The sequence below is a fragment of the Colossoma macropomum genome, unplaced genomic scaffold (assembly GCF_904425465.1).
Source record: "Colossoma macropomum unplaced genomic scaffold, Colossoma_macropomum, whole genome shotgun sequence".
Lineage (NCBI taxonomy): Eukaryota > Metazoa > Chordata > Actinopteri > Characiformes > Serrasalmidae > Colossoma > Colossoma macropomum.
Window position 1 is genome coordinate 29517381 of NW_023494800.1, and position 23574 is coordinate 29540954.

A 23574-nucleotide genomic window follows, 5' to 3' on the forward strand; every position below is an offset into this window, starting at 1 on the left:
GGTGTGGCTACAGAAATAGAATCACATGTGCTCCTGCTGGATTCGAACGAAAACCTGCAGCCAGATGAGCCAGATTGGACAGTGGTGATCAGTGCTATGAACAATGCCTCCACAACATTAATACAGTTCGTCACAACACCGTAGCCCCACAAAGTTCTGTCTGTACCCGACTGTAGCCGACAAAATTGAGTCTGAACCGACTGTAGCCCACAAAATTCTGTCTGAACCCAACTAGCCCACAATATTCTGTCTGAATCCGACTGTAGCCCACAAAATTCTGTCTGAACTCGACTGTAGCCCACAAAGTTCTGTCTGAACCCAACTAGCCCACAATATTCTGTCTGAATCCGACTGTAGCCCACAAAATTCTGTCTGAACTCGACTGTAGCCCACAAAATTCTGTTTGAACCGACTGTGGCCCACAAAATTCTGTCTGATCCGACTGTAGCCAACACAATTCTGTCTGAACCCGACTGTAGCCCACAAAATTCTGTCTGATCCCAACTGTAGCCCACAAAATTCAGTTTGAACCCGAATGTAGCCCACAAAATTCTGTCTGAACCAACTGTAGCCCACAAAATTCTGTTTGAACCGACTGTGGCCCACAAAATTCTGTCTGAACTGACTGTGGCCCACAAAATTCTGTCTGAACCGACTGTAGCCCACAGAATTCTGTCTGAACCCGACTGTAGCCCATAGAATTCTGTCTGAACCGACTGTAGCCCACAAAATTCTGTCTGAACCGACTGTAGCCCACAGAATTCTGTCTGAACCGACTGTAGCCCACAAAATTCTGTCTGAACCCAACTGTAGCCTACAAAGTTCTGTTTGACCCGACTAGCCCACAAAATTCTGTCTGAACTCGACTGTAGCCCACAAAATTCTGTTTGAACCGACTGTGGCCCACAAAATTCTGTCTGATCCGACTGTAGCCAACACAATTCTGTCTGAACCGACTGTAGCCCACAAAATTCTGTCTGAACTCGACTGTAGCCCACAAAATTCTGTTTGAACCGACTGTGGCCCACAAAATTCTGTCTGAACCGACTGTAGCCCATCAAAATTCTGTCTGAACCGACTGTAGCCCACAAAATTCTGTCTGATCCCAACTGTAGCCCACAAAATTCAGTTTGAACCCGAATGTAGCCCACAAAATTCTGTCTGAACCAACTGTAGCCCACAAAATTCTGTTTGAACCGACTGTGGCCCACAAAATTCTGTCTGAACTGACTGTGGCCCACAAAATTCTGTCTGAACCGACTGTAGCCCACAGAATTCTGTCTGAACCCGACTGTAGCCCATAGAATTCTGTCTGAACCGACTGTAGCCCACAAAATTCTGTCTGAACCGACTGTAGCCCACAGAATTCTGTCTGAACCGACTGTAGCCCACAAAATTCTGTCTGAACCCAACTGTAGCCTACAAAGTTCTGTTTGACCCGACTAGCCCACAAAATTCTGTCTGAACTCGACTGTAGCCCACAAAATTCTGTTTGAACCGACTGTGGCCCACAAAATTCTGTCTGATCCGACTGTAGCCAACACAATTCTGTCTGAACCCGACTGTAGCCCACAAAATTCTGTCTGATCCCAACTGTAGCCCACAAAATTCAGTTTGAACCCGAATGTAGCCCACAAAATTCTGTCTGAACTGACTGTAGCCCACAAAATTCTGTCTGAACCAACTGTAGCCCACAAAATTCTGTTTGAACCGACTGTGGCCCACAAAATTCTGTCTGAACTGACTGTGGCCCACAAAATTCTGTCTGAACCGACTGTAGCTCACAAAATTCTGTCTGAACCGACTGTAGCCCACAGAATTCTGTCTGAACCCGACTGTAGCCCATAGAATTCTGTCTGAACCGACTGTAGCCCACAAAATTCTGTCTGAACCGACTGTAGCCCACAAAGTTCTGTCTGAACCCAACTAGCCCACAATATTCTGTCTGAATCCGACTGTAGCCCACAAAATTCTGTCTGAACTCGACTGTAGCCCACAAAATTCTGTCTGAACTCGACTGTAGCCCACAAAATTCTGTCTGAACCGACTGTAGCCCACAAAGTTCTGTCTGAACCAACTAGCCCACAATATTCTGTCTGAATCCGACTGTAGCCCACAAAATTCTGTCTGAACCGACTGTAGCCCACGAAATTCTGCATGAACCTGACTGTACCCTGTCAAAATTCAGTCTGAACCCAAATGTAGCCCACACAATTCTGTCTGAACCGACTGTAGCCCACAAAATTCTGTCTGAACCAACTGTAACCCATAGAATTCTGTCTGAACCGACGGTAGCCCACAAAGTTCTGTCTGAACCGACTGTAACCCACAGAATTCTGTCTGAACCGACTGTAGCCCACAAAATTCTGTCTGAACCGACTGTAGCCCATAAAATTCTGTCTGAACCGACTGTAGCCCACAAAATTCTGTCTGAACCGACTGTAGCCCGACAAAATTGTTTGAACCCGACTGTAGCCCACAAAATTCTGTCTGAACCCGACTGTAGCCCACAAAATTCTGTCTGAACCCGACTGTACCCCTTCAAAATTCAGTCTGAACCCGAATGTAGCCCACAAAATTCTGCGTGAACCGACTGTAGCCTGTCAAAATTCTGTCTGAACCCAACTGTGTTGGCAAAACATATATTGAATCTATAAGGTGTGTCGAGCTCATAAAGTGGCCAGTGAGTGGAAGCACATGTTAGGTGTTTCCAATAAAGTGGCCAGTGAGAGGAAATCCGAGGTCGGCATTTCTGATAAAGTGGCCAGTGAGTGGAAGTACAAGGTAGGTGTACTTGGCAAGCAGCCACTGGGCTGAAGTAAAAGGCTGGAGTTTCCAGCAAAAAGTAGCTCACTATTTTTTTTTTTCCTTAACCTCCTGCTTATGATTACTAATAACATTCAAACACAGGTAGGTAGCTGCGGGCAGATGCTATTTACACAGCTTTCAGCTCAGCTACATAAACCTATTCATTACTGTCATCACAATCAGGTTATCAACTGATCCCTCCACCCCTCCTCTAGTCCTGTGGTCTGTGTGAGCGCATCGGGAACGGTCCATGCCTCATCATCCTTTTTGCATGTGATTCTTCACACCCCGCAAAGCCTTAAGCCAGAGGGGTAAACAGACAGCATCACAAAGGGCAACTCAGCTCATGATGCACATCTATAAACAGGCCTTAACCCTGAGCCCTTAGTCTTTAGGGATAGGGGTGGGGGGACATGTTTATCTACAGAAAAAACAAATAATGGACAAACAGAAACTTATGAGTGTCTCCTACTCGTTATGTCGCCAAAAATTCAGATCAGTATTTTATTGGTTCGCATGTGGTGTATATATATAACCAAACGAACATCAGTGAAAAGCTGACTAACACATCACTGCAGCCCACTCTGGACGATTTTGGACACACAAATATATCTCAATTCCAAAAAAGTTGGGACAATATGTGAAATGCTAATAAAAACAGAGAGCACTGATTTGTAAATCCACTTTGACCTGTATATGAACTAATATAGTACAACAAGACATTTAATGTTTTACGTTACTTGCCAGTTTATCCCAACAATACGTCATAAATAATCCAACAGTATAAGCACAATGTTCCTCAATGAACGACTGCAAGGATTTTAGGTATTTCACCCTCTAAAATGCTTTTGGATTAAGGGAATCCAAAAACCGCAAATGAATGACCTTTCAATACCAGCGTTAAAAAACAGCAAGCTTCTGTGATGGATATCACCACATGGGCTCAGGATTACATCAACAAACATCGATAAACATTGTTTGTCACACATGCATGTTAAGCCGTTTTGCACACAGTGTGAAGCAATATATCAACAGAATCCAGAAACACCGCTGACTTCTCTGGGCTTGAGCTCATCTGAAATTGGATTGAGGCACAGTGGAAATGTGTATTGTGGCCTGACGAGTTCACCATTCAGATTATTTTTTGGAGATAATGGATGTCGTGTTCTCCAGGCCAAAGAAGTGTAAAGTTCAAAATCCAGTTTATCATGGTATGGGGGGATTAGTGGATAATCTGCACAACTATAAACATATCATTAATGCTGAAAGATGTATACACATTTTGGAGCGACATGCCTTCTAGATGCTGTCTTTTTTCAGGGACGTCCATGCTTATTTCAACATGACAGTACCAAGAAACACTCTGCACGTTACAACAGCCTGTCTGCGTAATCAGACAGTGCAGGTACTAGACTGACCTGCCTGCAGTCCAGAACTGTCTCCCTATGAAAAAATTTAAATCTCAAGATCTGCACTTTTAATTATAGCGTACATTATCAACAACACTGTCTTCATTTTTGAGTGGGAAAAGAAAAAGTGGATATTCTGGCATTCTTTGTCTGGACTCTACATTGCGGAAAATAAATGAAATTTATATCACAGTTGATTTCTTCGTTAAATCACAATTAGATTTCTTCATCAAATCATTCCTGTACGGTTGCACACTTGCATAAGAAAAGAATTGCAAAAAATTCCACTTTCAAACCTGGATCAATTGGTGTCCTTAGTTCCCAAACACTCATTAAGTGCTGGTAAATGGAAAGGTGATGAAATGAGGTCAACATTTTTGGAATGTGATGCAAGAATCAAATTTGCAATGAGCACATATTTACAAAAAAGAACAAAGTTTAATATGGTAAAACAACAAATGTTGTGTTTTTGTACTTTTCTGAGTTGAAAACAACTAACCACTGCTTTCTGTTTTAATTAGCCTTTCGCACACTGTCCCGCTTTTCCGAGATTGAGGTCTGTACTCCTACAAGTGTCCCCATTGTGAAAAGCATGAGACAGAACTGTGTGTAAGTGTTCCTTTGCCTTTTTGCCTTCTGGCTTTCAAGCGTGTTACATAATGAAAGACCTCAGCTGAACAGAGCTGAACAGCATTAAAACCTATCAGAATTTTCTGAATAACAATCTGGCTTCAAGCCTCCTGGACATATGACTGTAACAATAATTCCAATGATGTTAAAAAAGCAAACTTGACCCTGGAGCACTCGCTCTCTCAGAGTTCTGAGAAATAAGTTCTGACATTAGATAACATGTACCGAGTTAGAGATCAGTGGGGCTGCTACACCAGTTTTCTGCACTGCAGTGAACAACTTTTCAAAAAAAGAAAAAAAATACCCGACATATGCGATGTCTGTCTGCGTTTTATCATACATCACTGTGTGATTTTCAGCTGTGTTTTGTGCCAATTTAATACATATCGCTGCTGTCAGAACAAAACCTTGTATCTCCAAAATGTTAACTTTGCAGGAGAGGGAAAAAACATACTCTACTTTTAATGTAAGTCAATGGAACCAGAATTTTTTCAAAGTATATTTTGACCATATCTGTTGGTCTATTCTTCAGGAAATTTACATAGAACGTAAAAGGCAAAAGGTATTTTCAAATTATGTCAAAAAACTGAAACCACACTGTTACTGATGTTGGCGACAGTAGTATTGCTATCTATTATTACTAAACCTATTATCTTCATCACCAACAACAATAATGATAAAACACTGCTAAAGATTATATATTAGCAAGTGAAATCATCTTAAATCTAGACAGAATATCTAACATTTCTAATACTGAGATTGTTGTGAGAATATTACAAGACTATCCTCAAGACTTTTTACAGATGTTTTAATTGACTGCCAAAAGATTAAGACACTCTGACTAGATACAGTGACTTAAAACAAGTAAAAAAAAAGGTAAAAGTAAGGTTTCACTACGTAAAACGACTCAAAACAAGTAAGCAGTCTAGAAATAAGTGGAATAATGTTGGAATATTCTCACAACAATCTCATAATGAGGAATATTAGACATTTAGACAAGATTTAAGATGTTTTCACTTGCCAAGATATGATTTTTGCAGTGTGAATATGACTTATTATAGCTATTGACAGCAATGATGATCATTATAAATATCATCATCAACAACAATAACAACACAGTTATTGCTGTTACTCCTGATAGTAACACTGATCATTGTTTTAATTATTAGGCCTACCATCAACAACAACTAATGATAATACAGTACTACAAATCATGCTGGCAAGTAAAATCATCATAAATCTAGTTGATCTATCTAATATTTCTCATTTTGAGATTGTTTTCAGATTATTATAAGGCTTGTTTCTAGCATTATTTTATTTCTCCATAAAATTCCTTGAATTAAACAGCAAGCATCTAGAAATGCTATAATATTCTCAAAACAATATGATAATGAGAAATATTATGCGTTTATAATACATTTAAGACAACTGCACATGCCAAAATGTGATGCAAAAGATAGTTTTGCAGTGTGCATGATGCATTGGTGTTGTTCTTGTTGACAGTGTTTTATTATCAGGCCTACCGTTATAAACAATAACAGTAATCATAATGCAGTGATACAAATCATTCCTGCAAGTAAAATCATTTTAAATGATATTAACAGGTATAGCTATATCATTATAGGTGATATCTAATAATATTTCTCGTTTTGAGATTGCTTTCAGAATATTACGAGGTTTAAGTTAGTTCAAGCATTTTTTTTTTATTCCTCCATAAAATTGCTTGAAACAAGCAGCAAAGCAGGTATAATTAAGTTGTAATATTCTCAAACCAATCTCATAATGAGGAATATTAGACATTTAGAGCAAATTTAAGATGATTTTACCTGCCCAGACATGATTTTTGCAGCGTGATCACTGTTATTATTAGGCCTACTTATCATCATCTTCATCATCATCATCAGCAGCATTACTACAGTAGAAATGGTGCAGTAAGTGTGTAGAACCCTGCACAGCTCCACATGCAGGACTGAACGGTGACCAAACAAACAAACAAACAAACAAGCGGTGTGCTTCTCTGGGACAGACACACCGGTGCGGTCACGCACCTTCACGCTGGCGTGGCTGGTTTGGGTCTCCGCTTCGGTGCACGCATGCGCAGTGCCGCCGCAGTCCGGCCGCTCGCGCCGGGAGCCGCTGCGCGCGCGCCTGCCGCTCTGGTAGGCGATGACGGAGGGCAGCGCGTCCGCCGCGTCGCTCTTGACGAACAGGCCGTGCGGGAGGGCGGCGGTCTGCCGCGGGGAGTTCGACTCGTCCGAGTCTCTGCAGTAGATCACTCCGCTCTGTGAGACGTGGATGCTGGGCGCGCAGCCCATGGCGCGAGCGCGAGCCCCTTTCCTCCTCCGGCGCTCGTGCCCGCTGTGCTGTCTCCTCGGAGACGCCCGCTACTGCCGCTACTGCCGCTGCTGCCGCCGTTGCTCGCGCGCATCAAGCAGACCCCGCGCGCTCCATCTTCCTCCTTCTCTTCCTTCTTCTTCGTCGTTTTAATCCTTAACGCGCGCGCTCCCCCACGCTCATAGCTGCGCCTCAGAGCCCCATCCTTCTGTACGCGCGAGAAAAATAATAATGATGATTATAATAACGATAACTCAGCTCGTGCTGAGCGCTGCTGCTGTTATTCGGGTCTTTTTTGTTTTCTTTTGCACGAGGCCTCTACCTCCCTCCCTCCCTCCGGCTCGCGCTCCTGATACACGCGGTGCTCCTCTCATCTCATCTCATCTCAGCAGCACCGCTACGCTACGCTGCGCGCACGAGCCGTGGTCGAACGCGCGCGTGCATGCGGGTGCGCGCGCCTGGCCAGCTCACGCTAGCTCCGCCCACACGCACAAAACACCGTTTTAATGATAGTTCAAAACGAGAGAAAAAAATATAAGAGCATATATATGTATGTGTAGGTATGATCATATATATATGTGTGGAAAAACGTCTGGTTCCATTGACTTACATTAAAAGTAGTGTGTTTTTCATTCTCCTGTGAAGTTACCATTTTGGAGATTTTCGACGAGGTTTTCTTCCGACAACAGCGATATATAAATATATATATGTTACAAGCACTCTTCCCTTATGGGCCCTTTGAATGTCTCAAAATCAAAATTATGGATGGTGGGGGGGCACTTTGGTATTCGTAACTAACTAGAGCTGCAGCACTGCTCTGCCTCAGGGTGGCGCTGTAGCAGACTGGCACACCCAGTTTGTCCTTCATAGCCTGGAAACGGTAACCAGAGCTGGTTTATGAGGAGCCTGGCCACTTCCTATTTCCCCCGTTTTATCAAAAACAGGACTGCTAGACAGCAGAGGGCGCCCACAAGCAAGTCCTCAATGAATGGGAGTGAATGGAGCTAAAAACGAAAAGTTAAAATAGTTTCTAATCACTTGCCCAGTACTTTCCTTTAATTTTAGGAAGTAGAAGGATGGATTTCACTAAAAAAGCAAAGAAAATTCACCCGTATGTTTCCTTTTTCTACAGTAAACAGGTTTTGGGCAGCAGGACGCTAACATTACTGCTACTGAGTGCTGATTGGTTAACATTACTGCTACTGAGTGCTGATTGGTTGGCGAGCGGAGCAGCTCATTGGCTGTTCGCGCTCTCAGCCGTCATGAACGTACATGAGGCGCCGTTTTAAACTCCTACAACTCGAGTTTAAAAGCTCTTAAAAATATAACAGCAGTGTTAAATGTTTTATTCAGTGTTCAGGAAATAAATGTATTATTTTACATTAAAAATGTTTAATCATTTATAAACTATGATCTTGCTCAAATGCTGAATCTTAACCCATTCATTTTGGACTCGCTCAGGAGCGCCCTCTAGTGTTTGAGAAACGCTGAAGCCATTACAGAGTGTATTTCTCCTCTCTACAAGCTCTCTGTTGTAACTCTGCCCGGATTCCTCTGAAAAAACTTTACAATGTGCTGCAGCAGATCTGTAAATCTGAAAACACCCAGTTTCCCAAGAGTTTGGTGTGAAAGTGACTGTTCCTCATTTCTCACACTGACGGCAAAAGAGATGAGGAAGATCTCAGTTAATGTGTGTAAAACTAAAAAAGAGCAGAAGAAGAACTGTTGAACCAACCATTTTTTTGCCGTTGAAGCTAGCATGAGCGCCGCTAAGGCAAGTGAGTTAGCAACCAGCCTACGCTGGAGTGGCCAGCCAACAGGGGACCTTCCGCATACCAGGGGGTATGACACACACTGGCCGAGCCACGTTCGAAGCCGATGAACACTCGAGTGCTCCACCTCACAACAACTGCGCCAAGCCACTGAAAACCCCATCTGCTGTTAACCTTTCTGCTAGGCTGAACAGCTAGCTAACAAGCTAAAAAGCTAACAGACTAAACAGCTCCTCTATTAATACCACAGGCTTCGAATTAAAGTAGTCACTGTATGATTTACTGTAAAACTGCAGTATAAAAATGTAAAGAATGTGTCAGATGCCGTAAAGCGGAATTCTGATCAAAAAAAATGGAAAAAAGTCATTATTCATTCATCGCCATTCGGAGCGGTGATGTGAAACAGCACTAAAATACTAAGCTTTCTTTCTTTTTGGGGACTATTTTGACTCATAGCACCCTGCATATTATGTATCCCTCCATCATGAATGGATTTTAAGGCCAAAATCTTCTCAAAACGATCATAAAACAGTGTCTCAGTCATCAGGCAGTGAATTCATAACCATTTCATGTAGTAACTTTCTGTGAGGGAGCTTTTAGAGGTGGACGTCTGGTTCCTATCACCACCACTGTGAACAGTTCTGACGCGGTAAGTTTCTCTAGAGCAGAGCGTTTCACACCAAACCACTCTGAACGACTCTGTTTACATCTTAACCACTCAATTCTGAAGGAATTTCAAAAAATAGGTGTAATTACCTGTTAAGTAGCACTAAAGTGGATGTACCACACTGTTAGCTTGATGCTAAATTAGACTGAAAACCGCAGAGAGGGGCTAATGGAAATTAGCACTGCTGCCACAGTGGTATTTTGAGCAAAAACAACTTAGAAATAGAAGTGAACATCCCCTAAAGGAAGGATATTTCTTGGCAGAATAGTTGTTTATCTTGATTATTATTAATAATAACCAATAAGGTAGGCTTTACTCTGCTAATAGCAGAGCCTAATAACCTTACTGGTGATAAAATCACTGTAAGGTTCTGACTTATTGCTTTACTTCATCTCTCAACGTTAAACAGGATTGGCTGGCCTGTTTTGTACCTTGTTTATAAATCAGTCTGGGCTGAAACACTCCTTATAACTTCAGCGTGAGTGGGCGGGGCTAACGCTGTCTAGACAGAACAGGTGGATATATGTAAATGAGGTTGTTTTTGTCACATAACAGCGTTAAAAGAATACAAAGGTTCATGTATTTTTCAGTATTGCCTTAAATGGTGCTCGTCATGAAGGTTTATTAAACTTGTTTGTAGCCACTTGTTCCTGGATCGTATATGAGATTAACTTTTTTTTTAGATTCATTCTTTTTATCTTTATTTTACAAAAGCATGATTGATAGCAGTCCACCTTAACTGTAGCAATACAAAGACTTCAAAACACGTTAGCTACACCTCACGCCCAACGTCAATCGCAGAAAATCTGATTGTGTCAGTAACTGGTTCAGTGTGTTTACACTTAATAATCCGATAACTGCAGAAAATCTGATTGTGTCAGTAACTGGTTCAGTGTGTTTACACTTAATACTGATAACTGCAGAAAAAATCAGATTGTGTCAGTAACTGGTTCAGTGTGTTTACACTTAATACTGATAGCTGCAGAAAAAATCAGATTGTGTCAGTAACTGGTTCAGTGTGTTTACACTTAATAATCCGATAACTGCAGAAAATCAGATTGTGTCAGTAACTGGTTCACTGTGTTTACACTTAATACTGATAACTGCAGAAAAAATCAGATTGTGTCAGTAACTGGTTCAGTGTGTTTACACTTAATAATCCGATAACTGCAGAAAATCAGATTGTGTCAATAACTGGTTCAGCGTGTTTACATTTAATAATCCGATAACTGCAGAAAATCAGATTGTGTCAATAACTGGTTCAGCGTGTTTACATTTAATAATCCGATAACTGCAGAAAATCTGATTGTGTCACTAACTGGTTCAGTGTGTTTACACTTAATACTGATAACTGCAGAAAAAATCAGATTGTGTCACTAACTGGTTCAGTGTGTTTACACTTAATACTGATAACTGCAGAAAATCAGATTGTGTCAGTAACTGCTTCAGCATGTTTACATCCACTTGAGTAATCAATGAAGGGGAAACTCTGGGTCTACATGAGTCAGACAGTAATCAGATTTCTGCTTTACAACCAGCCAATAAACTCACAGAAGACAACGTGATGTAAACGTAACTCGAACATCATGTTGCGTCTTTTTTCAATATAGCGGAATATATGAATATGCATCAAGCAGAAGATGAATTCTCCATTTCGTCAAGCATGTAGCTGGTTTCAGCGTCGCTCCCAAAGTGCCTTGTTGCAGTCTCGCCGGACCCAACTAAAATCCAGCTCTCTTAACTGGAATTATAGAAATCTGATAACAGCCTTAATCCGATCTAAGAAATCGGAGAATGCTGTTTACACAACCACTTGAATAATCAGGTAAGTTCAGAAATCTGATAATGACCATATTATTGATGTGCATGTAAACACACTCAGTGTTCCCTCTACTTTTGTAGTTGTACGATTGTATGTTACAGGTGCAGCAACAAAATCAGCAGCTCTGAGCTTTTGGAGGATATATCTACTACTAAATTTTTATTTATAGTATTCATTTGTACACCTTTCTTGAGTATAACACTGACCAACGCTTTCTCCGCAGCATGTCTTTACTTTCAAAACAAAATCTAAACATTCAAAACCATGTTTAGAGGGGCTTTAAGTAAAGACAACTAATTTAAGTTGCTGAAACGACTGAGCACATGAAGACCCACCCAGCACGCAGTGTGAGCGAGACCCGTTTCAGAGCAGATTCGTTACAGAACTAGATCATATTAATTCTTCTATGTACCTCCCACACCACATCCAGAGGTTCTCACCTCATAGCAACACATCTGATTGGTTCCATCTCTAATATGTAGGCCTATTAAAGGGAAATTCCACCCATTTTTTAAAATTTCGCAATGGGCAGGGCTCATCTGCTGTAGGCTGAATGGGAGGGGCTAAACCTCTGTTTGCGTATGACGTCACGTGGCGCAAACTGCAGTTCGAGGGCAGGAAGTGATTGTCTACACAGGAAGCACTATCACAAGCTCTCAGAATGCCTGTGGTTTGTGTATTTTACAGTTGCTCAAATTGATCTAGCTGAGAAAGCACAAAGAGCTTTTATTAAGTAGCGAAAGTTGTTCATAAGGGAGAAAAAAAATGCAAGAAAATGACCACAAACGCTGGCAAAAACGTTGGTCTGCAGGCGGGAGGATCGGGGTATTGTTTTTTTTGTTCAGTTCATCTGTGTCTCTGTGCTGGTGATGGATTTAAAACAATATCCACAAGCAACACCACGAACAATTCGGGGTTAGCAGTTACACAAAAGACAGACAAATGTAAATAACTTAGCCTGCTGCGCCAGCTTCTTCTTAGAATTTTCCCGTTCCACCTTAAAAAGTGCCACAGTAACAGTCTAGCGCCAGACTTTATAATAATAACTGCTGCACCGTTTAAGGTGGAACTGGAAAATTTGAAAATAAAGCCAACTTCAGCCTCGTAAAGTTGCCTCCGCACTTTTGTATGCTTTCATTTGTTTTGAGCAGAAGGGCGTCTGGAGAACGAGGTAGCTGCTTATATCTACTGCCTCGAAAGCAAGTTTTTCAATTCAGCTGAAAAATGTTTATTATAACATCATAACATAAAGATCACGTCCAACGCGTGCTGTAATTTTCTGTTTATATCATTCTCTTGCAAATTGCTTTACTCCTGCTTTTTCACTTCCCGCCCTCTATCTGGAATTCTAATGTCATCGAAATCATGTGACTGCAAAAGTATCTGGACAGGCCTTCTACTGAGCGAGTTCAGCTACTTTAAGGTCACCCATTACTAAAATAGCTTGTATAATCTCCATAGAAAAGCACTGACCAACAGAATGGGGCGCTCTGGATCAGCTGCACGTGATCCTAAGGTCTCCATGTCCAATGCCAAGCGTGGGCTACAGGTCTATAAAGCCCCCCCAGCACTGGGCTGTGGAGCAGTGGAACTGTGTTCTCTGGAGTGATGGAGCTCCATCCAGTACCTTTGGGGTGAGCTGGAGTGACCCAGAACTGACCATCCAATATCAGTACCTGACCTCACTAATGCTCAATCAAATCCTCACAGCAATGTTCAACATCTAGTGTAAAGCCTTCCCAGAAGAGTTGAGGCTGCTACCGCAGCACAGACTCCCTATAAACGCCTTCATTTCAGAAGAAGAACTCTTTTGGACTGGAGCTGGTGGAGCTTTTCCCCCCAGCTTCACTGAAAATAACAGAGCGTATTTAATGTGGATTAGGCCTGATCGGCATGCCGTTACCTCAGAAAGGCTTATAAAGTCATTACATTAGACCTACGTGGTCTAATAATATCCCCCCAACACAAAACACTTTAATCTAGAGGCGCAGGCAGGGGCTCTCCTGGTTCCCTACGCTTTCACGTTCAGCCTTTGGCCTAAAACCAACTAAAGGAACAGTTTGGTGAAAACTCTAAATCACACAGCTTCCTCCTCACTCAGGAGAGACGTGCCTGGGGTCGGCTGCTTCTTTCAGCTTTAGCACTGGAGCTAAGAGGCTAAAGCAGCTAACAAACACTGAAAGCTTGTGTACTCTGAAGCTTATGGACTCTACAGATGGAACAACAGTTAATTAAACATTTTCAGTCTGATTACAGATTATAATAGATAACAGAACCAGTTTGAGCCGCCAGCTGTAATGAAAAGCACTCTATGGACGAAGTTATCATTATTGCTGTTTTCAGTCTAGTAAAGAAAGCTGAGGAATATGCAAATGAAACAGATAAACGTCGGTATGTGACACAAGCTGGTGCTGAAGAAGGACCAACGCACCAGTTTGGCAAAATTATTTTGGGTTTCCAACTGAATGAACTGAGAAAGCACTGGATGTGAACAGTACTGTATCTCGAAACAGTGACATTTTCAAGAAAATATTAATTTAATATCTCCAAGAATGACTGATTTTCTCAAAAATAATGACTTAGTAATCTTAAAAAAAATGACATATGTTGCTCAAAATATTGATTTAGCACCCTCAAAGAATTAGTTTCTTGAAATTAAAAATTTGACTTAGTATGTCAAAAAATGACATTTTCTTAAAGATATTTTGTATTTCAAAGAATGACTTATTTTCTCAAAAATAATGACTTAGCATCTCAAAATACCAACATGTTCTCGATATATTCACTCAAAATCTCAAATTACTTATTTTCTTGAAATATTGACTTAGCATCTTGAAATAATGACTTATTTTTTATGACTTCTGATATCTCAAAAAATATTTTTTATTTTAAAATTTTAATTTAAAAAAATGTAATATCTTCTAGAATACTGACTTACTATCTCATAATAATAATTTATTTTATCTAATCATTAACTTAATATCTCAAATTAACTACTTATTTTCTTGAAATATTGACATGGTATCTAAAAATAATGACTTTTTTGAAATTGAAAATTTGACTTAATATCTCAAAAAAATGTATTCAAAGCATGCCTTATTTTCTCAAATACTATCTCAAAAAATATTTATTTTCTCAAAACATTAATCTAACATCTAAAATAATTACTTATTTTCTTACAATTTTGACTTAATATCTCAAAAAAATGACATTTTCTCTAAATATTACCTCAATATCTGGAAACAATGAATTTTCTTGAAATATTGACTTAATATCTCAACATATTTGGCTTAAATATTAACTTATTATTTCGAAAAAAATGAAAATGGCATTCTCTAATTACTGACTTAGTATCTCAAAGAATGAATTACTTTCTCAAAATAGTGACTTATTTTCATGATTTTAGCGATTTTGAGATACTACATCAAAATAATGAGTCGTTTCTAGAAAGTAATTCATGATGTCAGGATAGATCATTATGAAATACCAAGTCATTATTTCAACATATTCTGAGAAAATAAGCCAATTTTCAAGATACCAAGTCAACATATTGAGATATTAAGTCAATATTTAGAGAAAATAAGTCATTGTTTCAGGACAATCAATCATTATTATGAGAAGTCATTATTTCAACATATTCTGAGAAAGTGTCATTTTTTGAGATAGCAAGTCGTTCTTGGAACATACTAAGTCAACATTCAGAGAAAACAAGTATTTCGAGATACTAAGTCAAATTTCCGTTGAGGGGCTACACCTGGAGTAAGGAGGGACTGATTAGGTGAACAGAGGATTCCTTTAAGTCAGGAAAACAAGCGGAGCAGCGACAGAGAACCGAGACAGCAGACAAACAGCAGTCTTAGTTCGTCCTTGACCTTCACAGTCGTGAACACCCAAGGACTGAGCTTCTCAGCCACAAGGTAACAAACACTCAAGAGTTTAGACTGATCACCCCCCCCTTCCCCGTTTCTCTGGATCGTATGCGCCCCCTGGCGGATAAACAGAGATACTGCAGTGTGAAATCACTTCAGCTTCACTGATGTTTATTCTACCTGACTGTAAAATGTGAAACATCTGCGAAAAAGCAAAAAATCTGGAATAAGGTGTGAGAAATCAGAGCAGGTGGACGCTAAAGAACCGCAGCCCACAGCAATATGACGCTATCAGCTAACGGGATCTGAATAACGGACACAAAAGGAAAAATGAGTGATAAAAATGTTTTAAACACATGACTGGATGGCCGAAAGGACAGTCAGAAAATATAAAAGCAGAATGGTCCCAATACACCTCGGACGACGCTGAAGTTGGCTTCTTTTTCGAATTTTCCCGTTCCACCTTAAATGGTGCAGCAGTTCCATTCTGGCGCCTCAGCAGCTACTACAAAAACGCCCGAGGCACCAGAATGTAACTGCTGCACCATTTAAGGTGGAACGGAAAAATTCGAAAAAGAAGCCAACTTCAGCTCTCGTGCCCTCGAAGCTGGACTTACCTTGTGCTTCACGTGCTCAAGAACTACCCTAGCGGTGTCTCACCTTTCTGACGGGTCCGTTGGCTGGCTGGTTCATCTCTTTGAGTCGTTTATTTCCACGAGTCGCTCACGAATCGCCGTCTTTCCTTCACCATTCTCTCGAGACCTGAACAGGAACTTTCACGGTTTTACCTCAAACTTTTTTTTTTCACCCCGACAAATATCGCCGAGCGGTCCTAACGCCGGAATGAACGAGTCTTTACGGAATCGGATCTTTTGAAGCGGTGCTTCTCGGCTAACCAGCTGAATCGATACACAGGTTCAGCTGAATCGAAATGTTTTCGGAACATCAATTAACGCTCAAAGGGAAGCTTTTTTTCCCGCTGCATGATTCAGTATTTCAGATGTAAACAGTGATTCGGAGCAGTTTGGTGTGAAATGGTTCAGATGTCTTTACAGTGGCGGTGATAGGAACCAGGGGTTTACTATCCAAAACCACCAGTGAACCTACACGAGTCTTCTGAGTTTTTATATGGCATGTTGATGATCGTAACAGTGAAAAATAAGTCTTCTTTGGGGACTATTTTGCCTCACAGCACCCTGCATATTATGTATCCCTCCACCATTAATGGATTTTAAGGCCAAAATCTTCTCAAAACTACTGTAAAACAGTGTCTCAGTCATCAGACAGTGAATTCATAACCATTTCATGTAGTAACTTTATGTGAGGGAGCTTTTAGAGGTGGACGTCTGGTTCCTATCACCACCACTGTGGACGATTCTGATTCAGTCTCAGGAACGGCGTCACTCTAAATTACTGCGTCTTAACCATTTATTTATCCTGGGATTTTGGAAAATTGGTGGAATTTCCCTTTAACCCACATCTAAATGTCTTCTTTCGGCATGTGGGCTAAAACTTTGTCCTTGTCTGTACGATACAGAATTCTGGGTAGGCCACTGCTGAGTTTATATAGTTATTACCATTTATTTGCTGAATTTAACAGATTGGAAATAAATAAACAAATAAAATTTGGTCTGTAAAAAAGCTGTCACATTTTATATTTTAATGTTTAATGTTTTTTATTTTATGTTATGTAAATAAATAGTAATTGTGCAGAAATATACCACATTTAAGTTTGTCCCCTGTAGAGGATGTCTTAAAGGGCATTTTATTTTTCCTATGAGGTCCTCTTTTAACATTTGTGTGGTTTTATGAACTCACAACCTCTCATCATCACTTAGCATTAAACAGGCTGGTTTTGTTACTGTCCCTTAAGCAAATGAGCTCTATTCTGATTGGCTGTGCCTCATTTTAAAAGCAGTCAAAGCTGAAACACTCCTTATAAGGTCAGTGTGAGTGGGCGGAGCTAAACAGCTCGAAGCCGAACAGGTGGATGTAAAACGTGTTGGTTTCTCACTAAATCAGTGATTTTAAAGCAGGCTGTTTTTTGCCATATGTGGGCTGTAAGGATGAGAGAGTGAACAGAATGTTTTTCCATACACGACCTGTGCAGTGCAACACCCAGGGAGCACAGAGGCCTTCCAGATTCAGCCAGAGATTAAGCAGGGGTCCCACTGTGGGGGGGGGGTTTGGGTAGTGATTGTTGCAAGTCACCGAATTGCTTAACGCAGTGACATTCTTAAGCAGGTAGATACAGGCAACAATGGACCACTGCAGTCTGGGACACTCACTGCCCTAAACACTTTAGTTCTTTTCTGGATTGAAGGAAAACTACAGCACTTTTCAACCTCATCTGTATTGCACTGTCAGATCACAACAGGCAAATTGGGCTCCTGTCCTCTGGCTTCTATTATAAGGGCTTTTTTTAACCAACAGTTTGCTGTTTCTTGTTGAAACTGTCTGTGTTAATAGAGATAAACGTAAGGATGAACGTGGTTCCGTGAGCCAGTCTCGTTGAACACGGCCAAGAACCGTCTACTTTAGCTACGTTCACATTACAACTCTCATTACTTAAGTCTGATTTTTTGCTCAAATCCAATCTCTCTGACAGGATGGTTCACACTCATTTAGATAAGTGATTCAAATCTGTCATTAATGTGATGAACCGGCGTCCTGAAATGACCCTCGTGAACACATCCTACTCAGTAACGTCACATGAATGAATCACGTTCATCATCAGCACAAACTAACGAGCAGAACGAGCTTCGCTGAGAAGGCCATTAACTCTGATCAGCTCTCAGCTTCATTATTAGAGCGAGACGAAGGAGAAAAAGGTGAGATGAGCTGCTTTTCCACCGTTTACAGGCTTTAACTTCTGTTCGGCGCTGCTGCCATGGTAACGCTGAATGATGGCGCACGCGCAGTGGAAAAAAAGCACATGAATTCCGATCTCAGCATCACATTAAGGTCGCACGGCCACGAATTGGATATGTATGCGATCAAGGACCACATATGAAAGTGGCTCAGGTTGGATTAGAAAAGGTTAGATTTGTGTCCACACAGCCCTGAAAACATCAGATCTGAGTCACGTTAGGGCAAAAAAGTCGGATTTGTGCCACTTCAACCTGGTAATGTGAACGTAGTCTTTTGACAGGAAGGGGCTGCTTGACATGCAAACTGAGCAATCACAGATCATTTTGTGTGACCGACATGTAACTCAAAATGACCGACAGGTAACCCAATAGCGACGCTTTGAAGGTGATAATCACTGTGCTGTTTAAGAAAACTGATAAAGAATTAAGAGAGGACAAATTTGACCTTAAACAGCTTTCTGAGTAATATTAAATAATATGTACCTGGAATTTATTGAATTGTACTGTTGTAAAATTAAGAAAAAGTTTCTAATTTTCATTACCGTTAAAACGCTGCTTACAAAAGTGCCGTTCCCAACGGACTGACTTAAACAGGTGTGCCAAAGCTACAACATGGACATGTACATAGTCAATCAGAACGCAACTGAAAGGCAAAATCGCAATAACTGTGGCCAGCTTAGCGTTCAATGAACACTGGACGCATTCTGGTACGTCTGTGGGTGGAGCATTTGAGGCCGAGACTGGGACAAAAATGCTAGAGTATCACTTTAGTTCTCCCAATTCAACTCACTTAGGGCTGGCTCTGTAGCCAGCAGGTGAAATCAGGTGTGTCTGCTGTGACTGACAGGTTGAAATGCTCCTCATACCGTCAGAAGTGAGTGGGCGTAGCTAAACTGCTGTAGGCTGAATAGATGGACATAAGCTGGTTTTCGTGACATCACAAAAACAAATTTTAAAACTAACCGTTTGCTGGAGGGCATGGACTGAGGGGTAATATTAAACACTTTTCAAACAAATATTTAAACACTACATCCACTCTGAAAGGGTGATTTTCCAAAATATGAGCCCTTTAATAGTGTGACAAGCAAGAAGAATTTTTATCAGTAAAGTTACTGATATGTTGTGAGCTGATAAGAAGGAAGCAGATTCGGTTCTAGCCTTCTCGCTCCATCAGCAGCACCTCATTTAATGTAATCAACTTCACTGAATTAATGGCTCCAGCTCTAAAACCTGCCCTGCACATTCCTCTCAGATGCTTCACGTCCATCTGTCGGGCGAAGCGTCTGAAGCTGAGGCTGGGATGAACACATTTCTGAGGTTTTCTACATATGTTATTATTTTTTGGCTGTAGTTTTATTAGGAAAATACTGAAAATGAACAGAATCTTGCTGTGGACGTAACCCTTCAGCTGTAACAGTGAAACACACAGATCTCTCAGCCACTCTCTCTCCTGAATAAGCTCCTCAGGACCGGTCGCTGTCTGAGGGCGGGTCCTTCTTTGAGTCCAGTGACATCCCAAAACCCATATGAACACCATGAATTCGTTCCCTCTCGTTGGGCAGCCCACATCGCAGTCACTCGGCAGGCTGCCCTTTGACCCAGGCTTGAGGCTTCTTGTTGGAGTGAGTGACTTCCTGTGAGAAACGCTCTCTCGCCCGCTCCCAGTTCTGCTGGTTCCTGCTCCGGCCTATGGATGCCTCCTCCATCGAAAGAGGGCCGACGGAGCCCAGACCGGACTGGACCGGCCGCACCTGCACCCCGATCTGAGAGAGAGAACACGTTGAGTATAACCGTGTGAGTCTAAATTCTTCAAGATTTTTCAAGGGTTCTTTGGTCAAGAAAATGGTTCCATGTACCATGTACACTCCAAGAACCTTTTGCATGATTTAAGCGTTCTTTGCATCATAAACCTTTTTGAAAAGGGTCCTATATATATCAGCAAAACTGTTCCATCCATTGTTACAAGCCAAAGAACCCTTTTATGGTACTATATAGAACCACTTTTGCTAATAGTGTCATATAATAGTGGCATTTTCATATCCTAATATTTTTAATTTAATATTTAATATCTTCCCTTTTAAATCTAGTGCTTTAATCATGTTTTTAATTTCTATTCTCCTACATCTTTAATTTTTTATTTTAATTTGGGTTGTATTTTCTCATATGTAAAGCACTTTGAATGACCGCAGTGTATGAAAGGCGCTCTGTAAATAAACTTGTCTTCCCTTCACATGACCATTTTCCAACCTTTTTATCTTTTTATGTATTTTTTTCGGTGCACATATCCACTTCAAAAGGTACACAGGTCTTTTGATTTCATACTCATAAACACAAACACTAAAGTGCATTCATATGTTATGAAATGCATTCATAAACACATACAAAAATAAGCTTAAAGCACAAAACAGACAGATTTCATGCAACAAGCAGCAATCATGAAGGTGAATGAGCTTCCTCAAGTACAACTGGCCTGTTATATGCAGGTGTGAAGCTCATGAAACCACAGCTATCATCCCCAGACAGGTGCGTCATGCAGGATTTAAACCCAAGAACACCCACAGTGAAGCATGATGGTGGGAGCATCATGATATGGAGCTGTTTCTCTATAAACACTACTAGAGCATTACACGCCATCGAAGGAAACATGAATTGAGTGATGTACCGAGAGATATTAGAGGAGAATTTAATCTCATCAGCCAAGAAACTGAATCTAGGGTTGGGGTGGAGGGGGGGGTGGCAATGGCAACAACCCCACAGTACAGCCAGAATAACTCAGGACTGGTTTCTGAAGAAGGTGAAGGTGTTTGCATGAGCCAAACCTCTGACTCCTGAAAAATGTAAGGAGAACACTGAAATTGAGTTCATCAGTGGAACCCTCATAAGCTCAGGGAACTAAAGACTGGAGGCCAAAACTGAACCACAATGCTACAGAAAAGCTTATTACTTCTTAAAGTGCACATCTCAAAGCTGTAATTGCCAACAATGGCTTTGCAACAAATTACAAATGTTATTAATTTGTGGTGTCTGAATATTTTTCCTATGATATTTATATCTTTGTTTATACTTATAAATACATGCTTTGCTGTTCATATTTATAAATACAAAGTCAAAAGACATTAAAAAGGAATACTTGCTTCCCCTCACTACAGGGTGATTTAAAAAGATTCATCTGATTTCAAAATTATTTATTTTACTTGTAAATCATTACAGAACAATGCAGTAAACTGTAAATGTTTTAAATAAGCATAAAGTTTATTATGTAATTGTACAAGGTCTCAGTATGAACCTCCTCCAGCTGTACAGACAACATCAACACCATAGTCAGATTCATCCCATACTGGATTGAGCATGTCGGGTGTCGCTGCACTCACGGCTCTTTCAGTGCGATTTCGGAGATCATCCAGTGTTGTGGAACCAACGACGAACGCTCTGAGCTGCTGGAGCTTCACTGCCCACGAAAATCACGCTGCACAGTTATGACTGATTCACTCTTATAGAAGTGGAGAACGCAGAACGCTTTCTGCTCAGGGGTCTCATCTCCTCGCAGATTGAAGGGAGCCGTCTTCCACTGACAGTCAGAAACTCAATGACCCCCTCTTTCAATTGGATTGTGATTGGTTCCTCGGCGCCTCACGGTTTGAAAAATATGGCGCTTTGAAATCGTATGAATCTTTTTGAATCACCTTGTATGTTCGGACTGGCTGCCCTGTATTACGCCTCACTCATAAACAGCAGTCCGGGCTGAAACACTCCTTATGATAACAGAAGAGAGTGTGCGGGGCTATACTGACATCACAAAAACAATGAATGCATTCAGTGAAACATTGTGTCTACATATCGCATGTTTGGAGAAAGTATTGTGGAGCGTATGACCACAAGAACACCCACAGTGAAGCATAAAGGTGGGAGTATCTTGATCTCGATCGAGCAGAACCAGCAAAACCAGGTCCTAAACTATGTTTAGTACTGTTTTCGTGCCATTCACGCCAGGTTCCATCTATCAGTGTGCTCATCGGTCCTTGCTGCGCTGAGAATGATCCACCACCCAAATGTTATCTGGTCAGTGGAGTAACTGTAAATCTAAATCTAAGTGCACCTTTGGATGGTAGGTGTTTCTGATAAAATGGACAGTGCAGCTACAAAGCAGGACTAACTATGTGTCACTCAGTGTATAAGCTGTATGTGTGTGTATGTGTATTTACTGGTTCTGTGATGCCGGCTCCGTCTTTGCCCAGTCCCTCTCCGCTCTTCCAGCCCATTCTCTCCAACATCTGCCGTCCTTTATTCTCCTCATTGATTTCCCTACAAACACAAACACATACCATATCAGAGTTCAGAGGAATTACGGCCACAGCTCAGTGCTACAGTGGCTGCTGGCAGACAGGAGATTCAGAAACGGCAGTAAAAGAGGAACTGCAAACTGTGACAAAGGACAAGCACACATTTCCATTTGTTTGTGTGTGCTTGTCTTCAAATTTGTTTACTTAATCGGCTATCTGGCCTTGGGTAGGTGCAGTTTGGAGCAACCTGTGCAAGAAATTAGTGTATGTTCCTATGGCTTTGACTGAGTGTGTGTGCTGCAGAACTGCAGAGAACGTGGGGACACAAGTAGCTGATTTTGCCTCTCATGTTGAACTACATGGAACATCTAAAAAGGAGTCGTAAATAGAACCATTTCAAACGAAAAGCTGACGTGCGTTTCAGTTTTTTTAAAAAGTTTGCAGGGATATTCTTCCACAACTCCAAAGTTCAGTATTAGAAGCTGGTTTAACATCTCACAATTCAAATAATCCCACATTCAGTGATGTTGAACTCTGGATTGGTCAGTCCATTATTCTGAAAACATACGTTTCTGTGTATTTAGCTTCCTTTAGCTGGGATTTGTAGTCTCTTTAAGGCTCCCTTATTGACTAAAGCGATGGTGATCTGCATTTCAGAAACATTCTCAGAACTTTTCATTTAATTCAGGCTCAGGTCAGGTTCAGACTCAAAACAAGATAAGGTAGTTTGGGTCAGTTTCAGACAGAATTTAGCTCTACTTGGGTCAGCTTCTGACTTAAAACTCAATGATGTGGTTTGGTTTTCTGCAGTCAGGTTAGTTTCAGACAGTATTTTGCAGCACTTGGGTCAATTCTAGCCTCAAAACATAATGTGGCTCGGGTTCATTTCGGACCAAATTTTGCTACCAAAATCTGTGACCAAATTTGTTAGTCAGTTTTTGACTCAAAACGTGCTGTGACTCAAGTTAGGTTCAGAAAGACTTTTGCTAGACTCGGAATAGTTTCCGACTCAAAACATGACGAGGTGGTTCGATATTGCTACACTCAGGTCAGTCTTAGACAGAATATTGCTGTTCTTGAGTCGATTTCTGACTCAAAACATGACCTGACTCG

The 23574-nt window shown here is 41.0% G+C and overlaps 2 protein-coding genes across 5 annotated transcripts in view; both read right to left on the reverse strand.

The window, feature by feature from the left end:
- The window catches only part of pde8b (phosphodiesterase 8B), an 82366-nt gene extending 66249 nt beyond the window's left edge, over positions 1 to 16117 (reverse strand). The window contains 1 exon segment of the mRNA XM_036587956.1: positions 15972 to 16117. Coding sequence (XP_036443849.1) covers positions 15972 to 16004 — 33 coding nt within the window. The 5' untranslated portion in view covers positions 16005 to 16117.
- Positions 16118 to 19227: 3110 nt separating this feature from the next.
- The window catches only part of aggf1 (angiogenic factor with G patch and FHA domains 1), a 33802-nt gene continuing 29455 nt past the window's right edge, over positions 19228 to 23574 (reverse strand). For 3 of the 4 annotated variants that reach the window (XM_036588644.1, XM_036588646.1, XM_036588645.1), the window contains 2 exons: positions 22384 to 22483; positions 19725 to 19944 (listed from right to left, as the gene is read on the reverse strand). In XM_036588644.1, coding sequence (XP_036444537.1) covers positions 19756 to 19944; positions 22384 to 22483 — 289 coding nt within the window. In that variant the 3' untranslated portion in view covers positions 19725 to 19755. Of the gene's footprint in view, positions 19945 to 22383; positions 22484 to 23574 lie in introns of all 4 variants that reach the window. The other variant, XM_036588643.1, reaches the window with a different exon arrangement.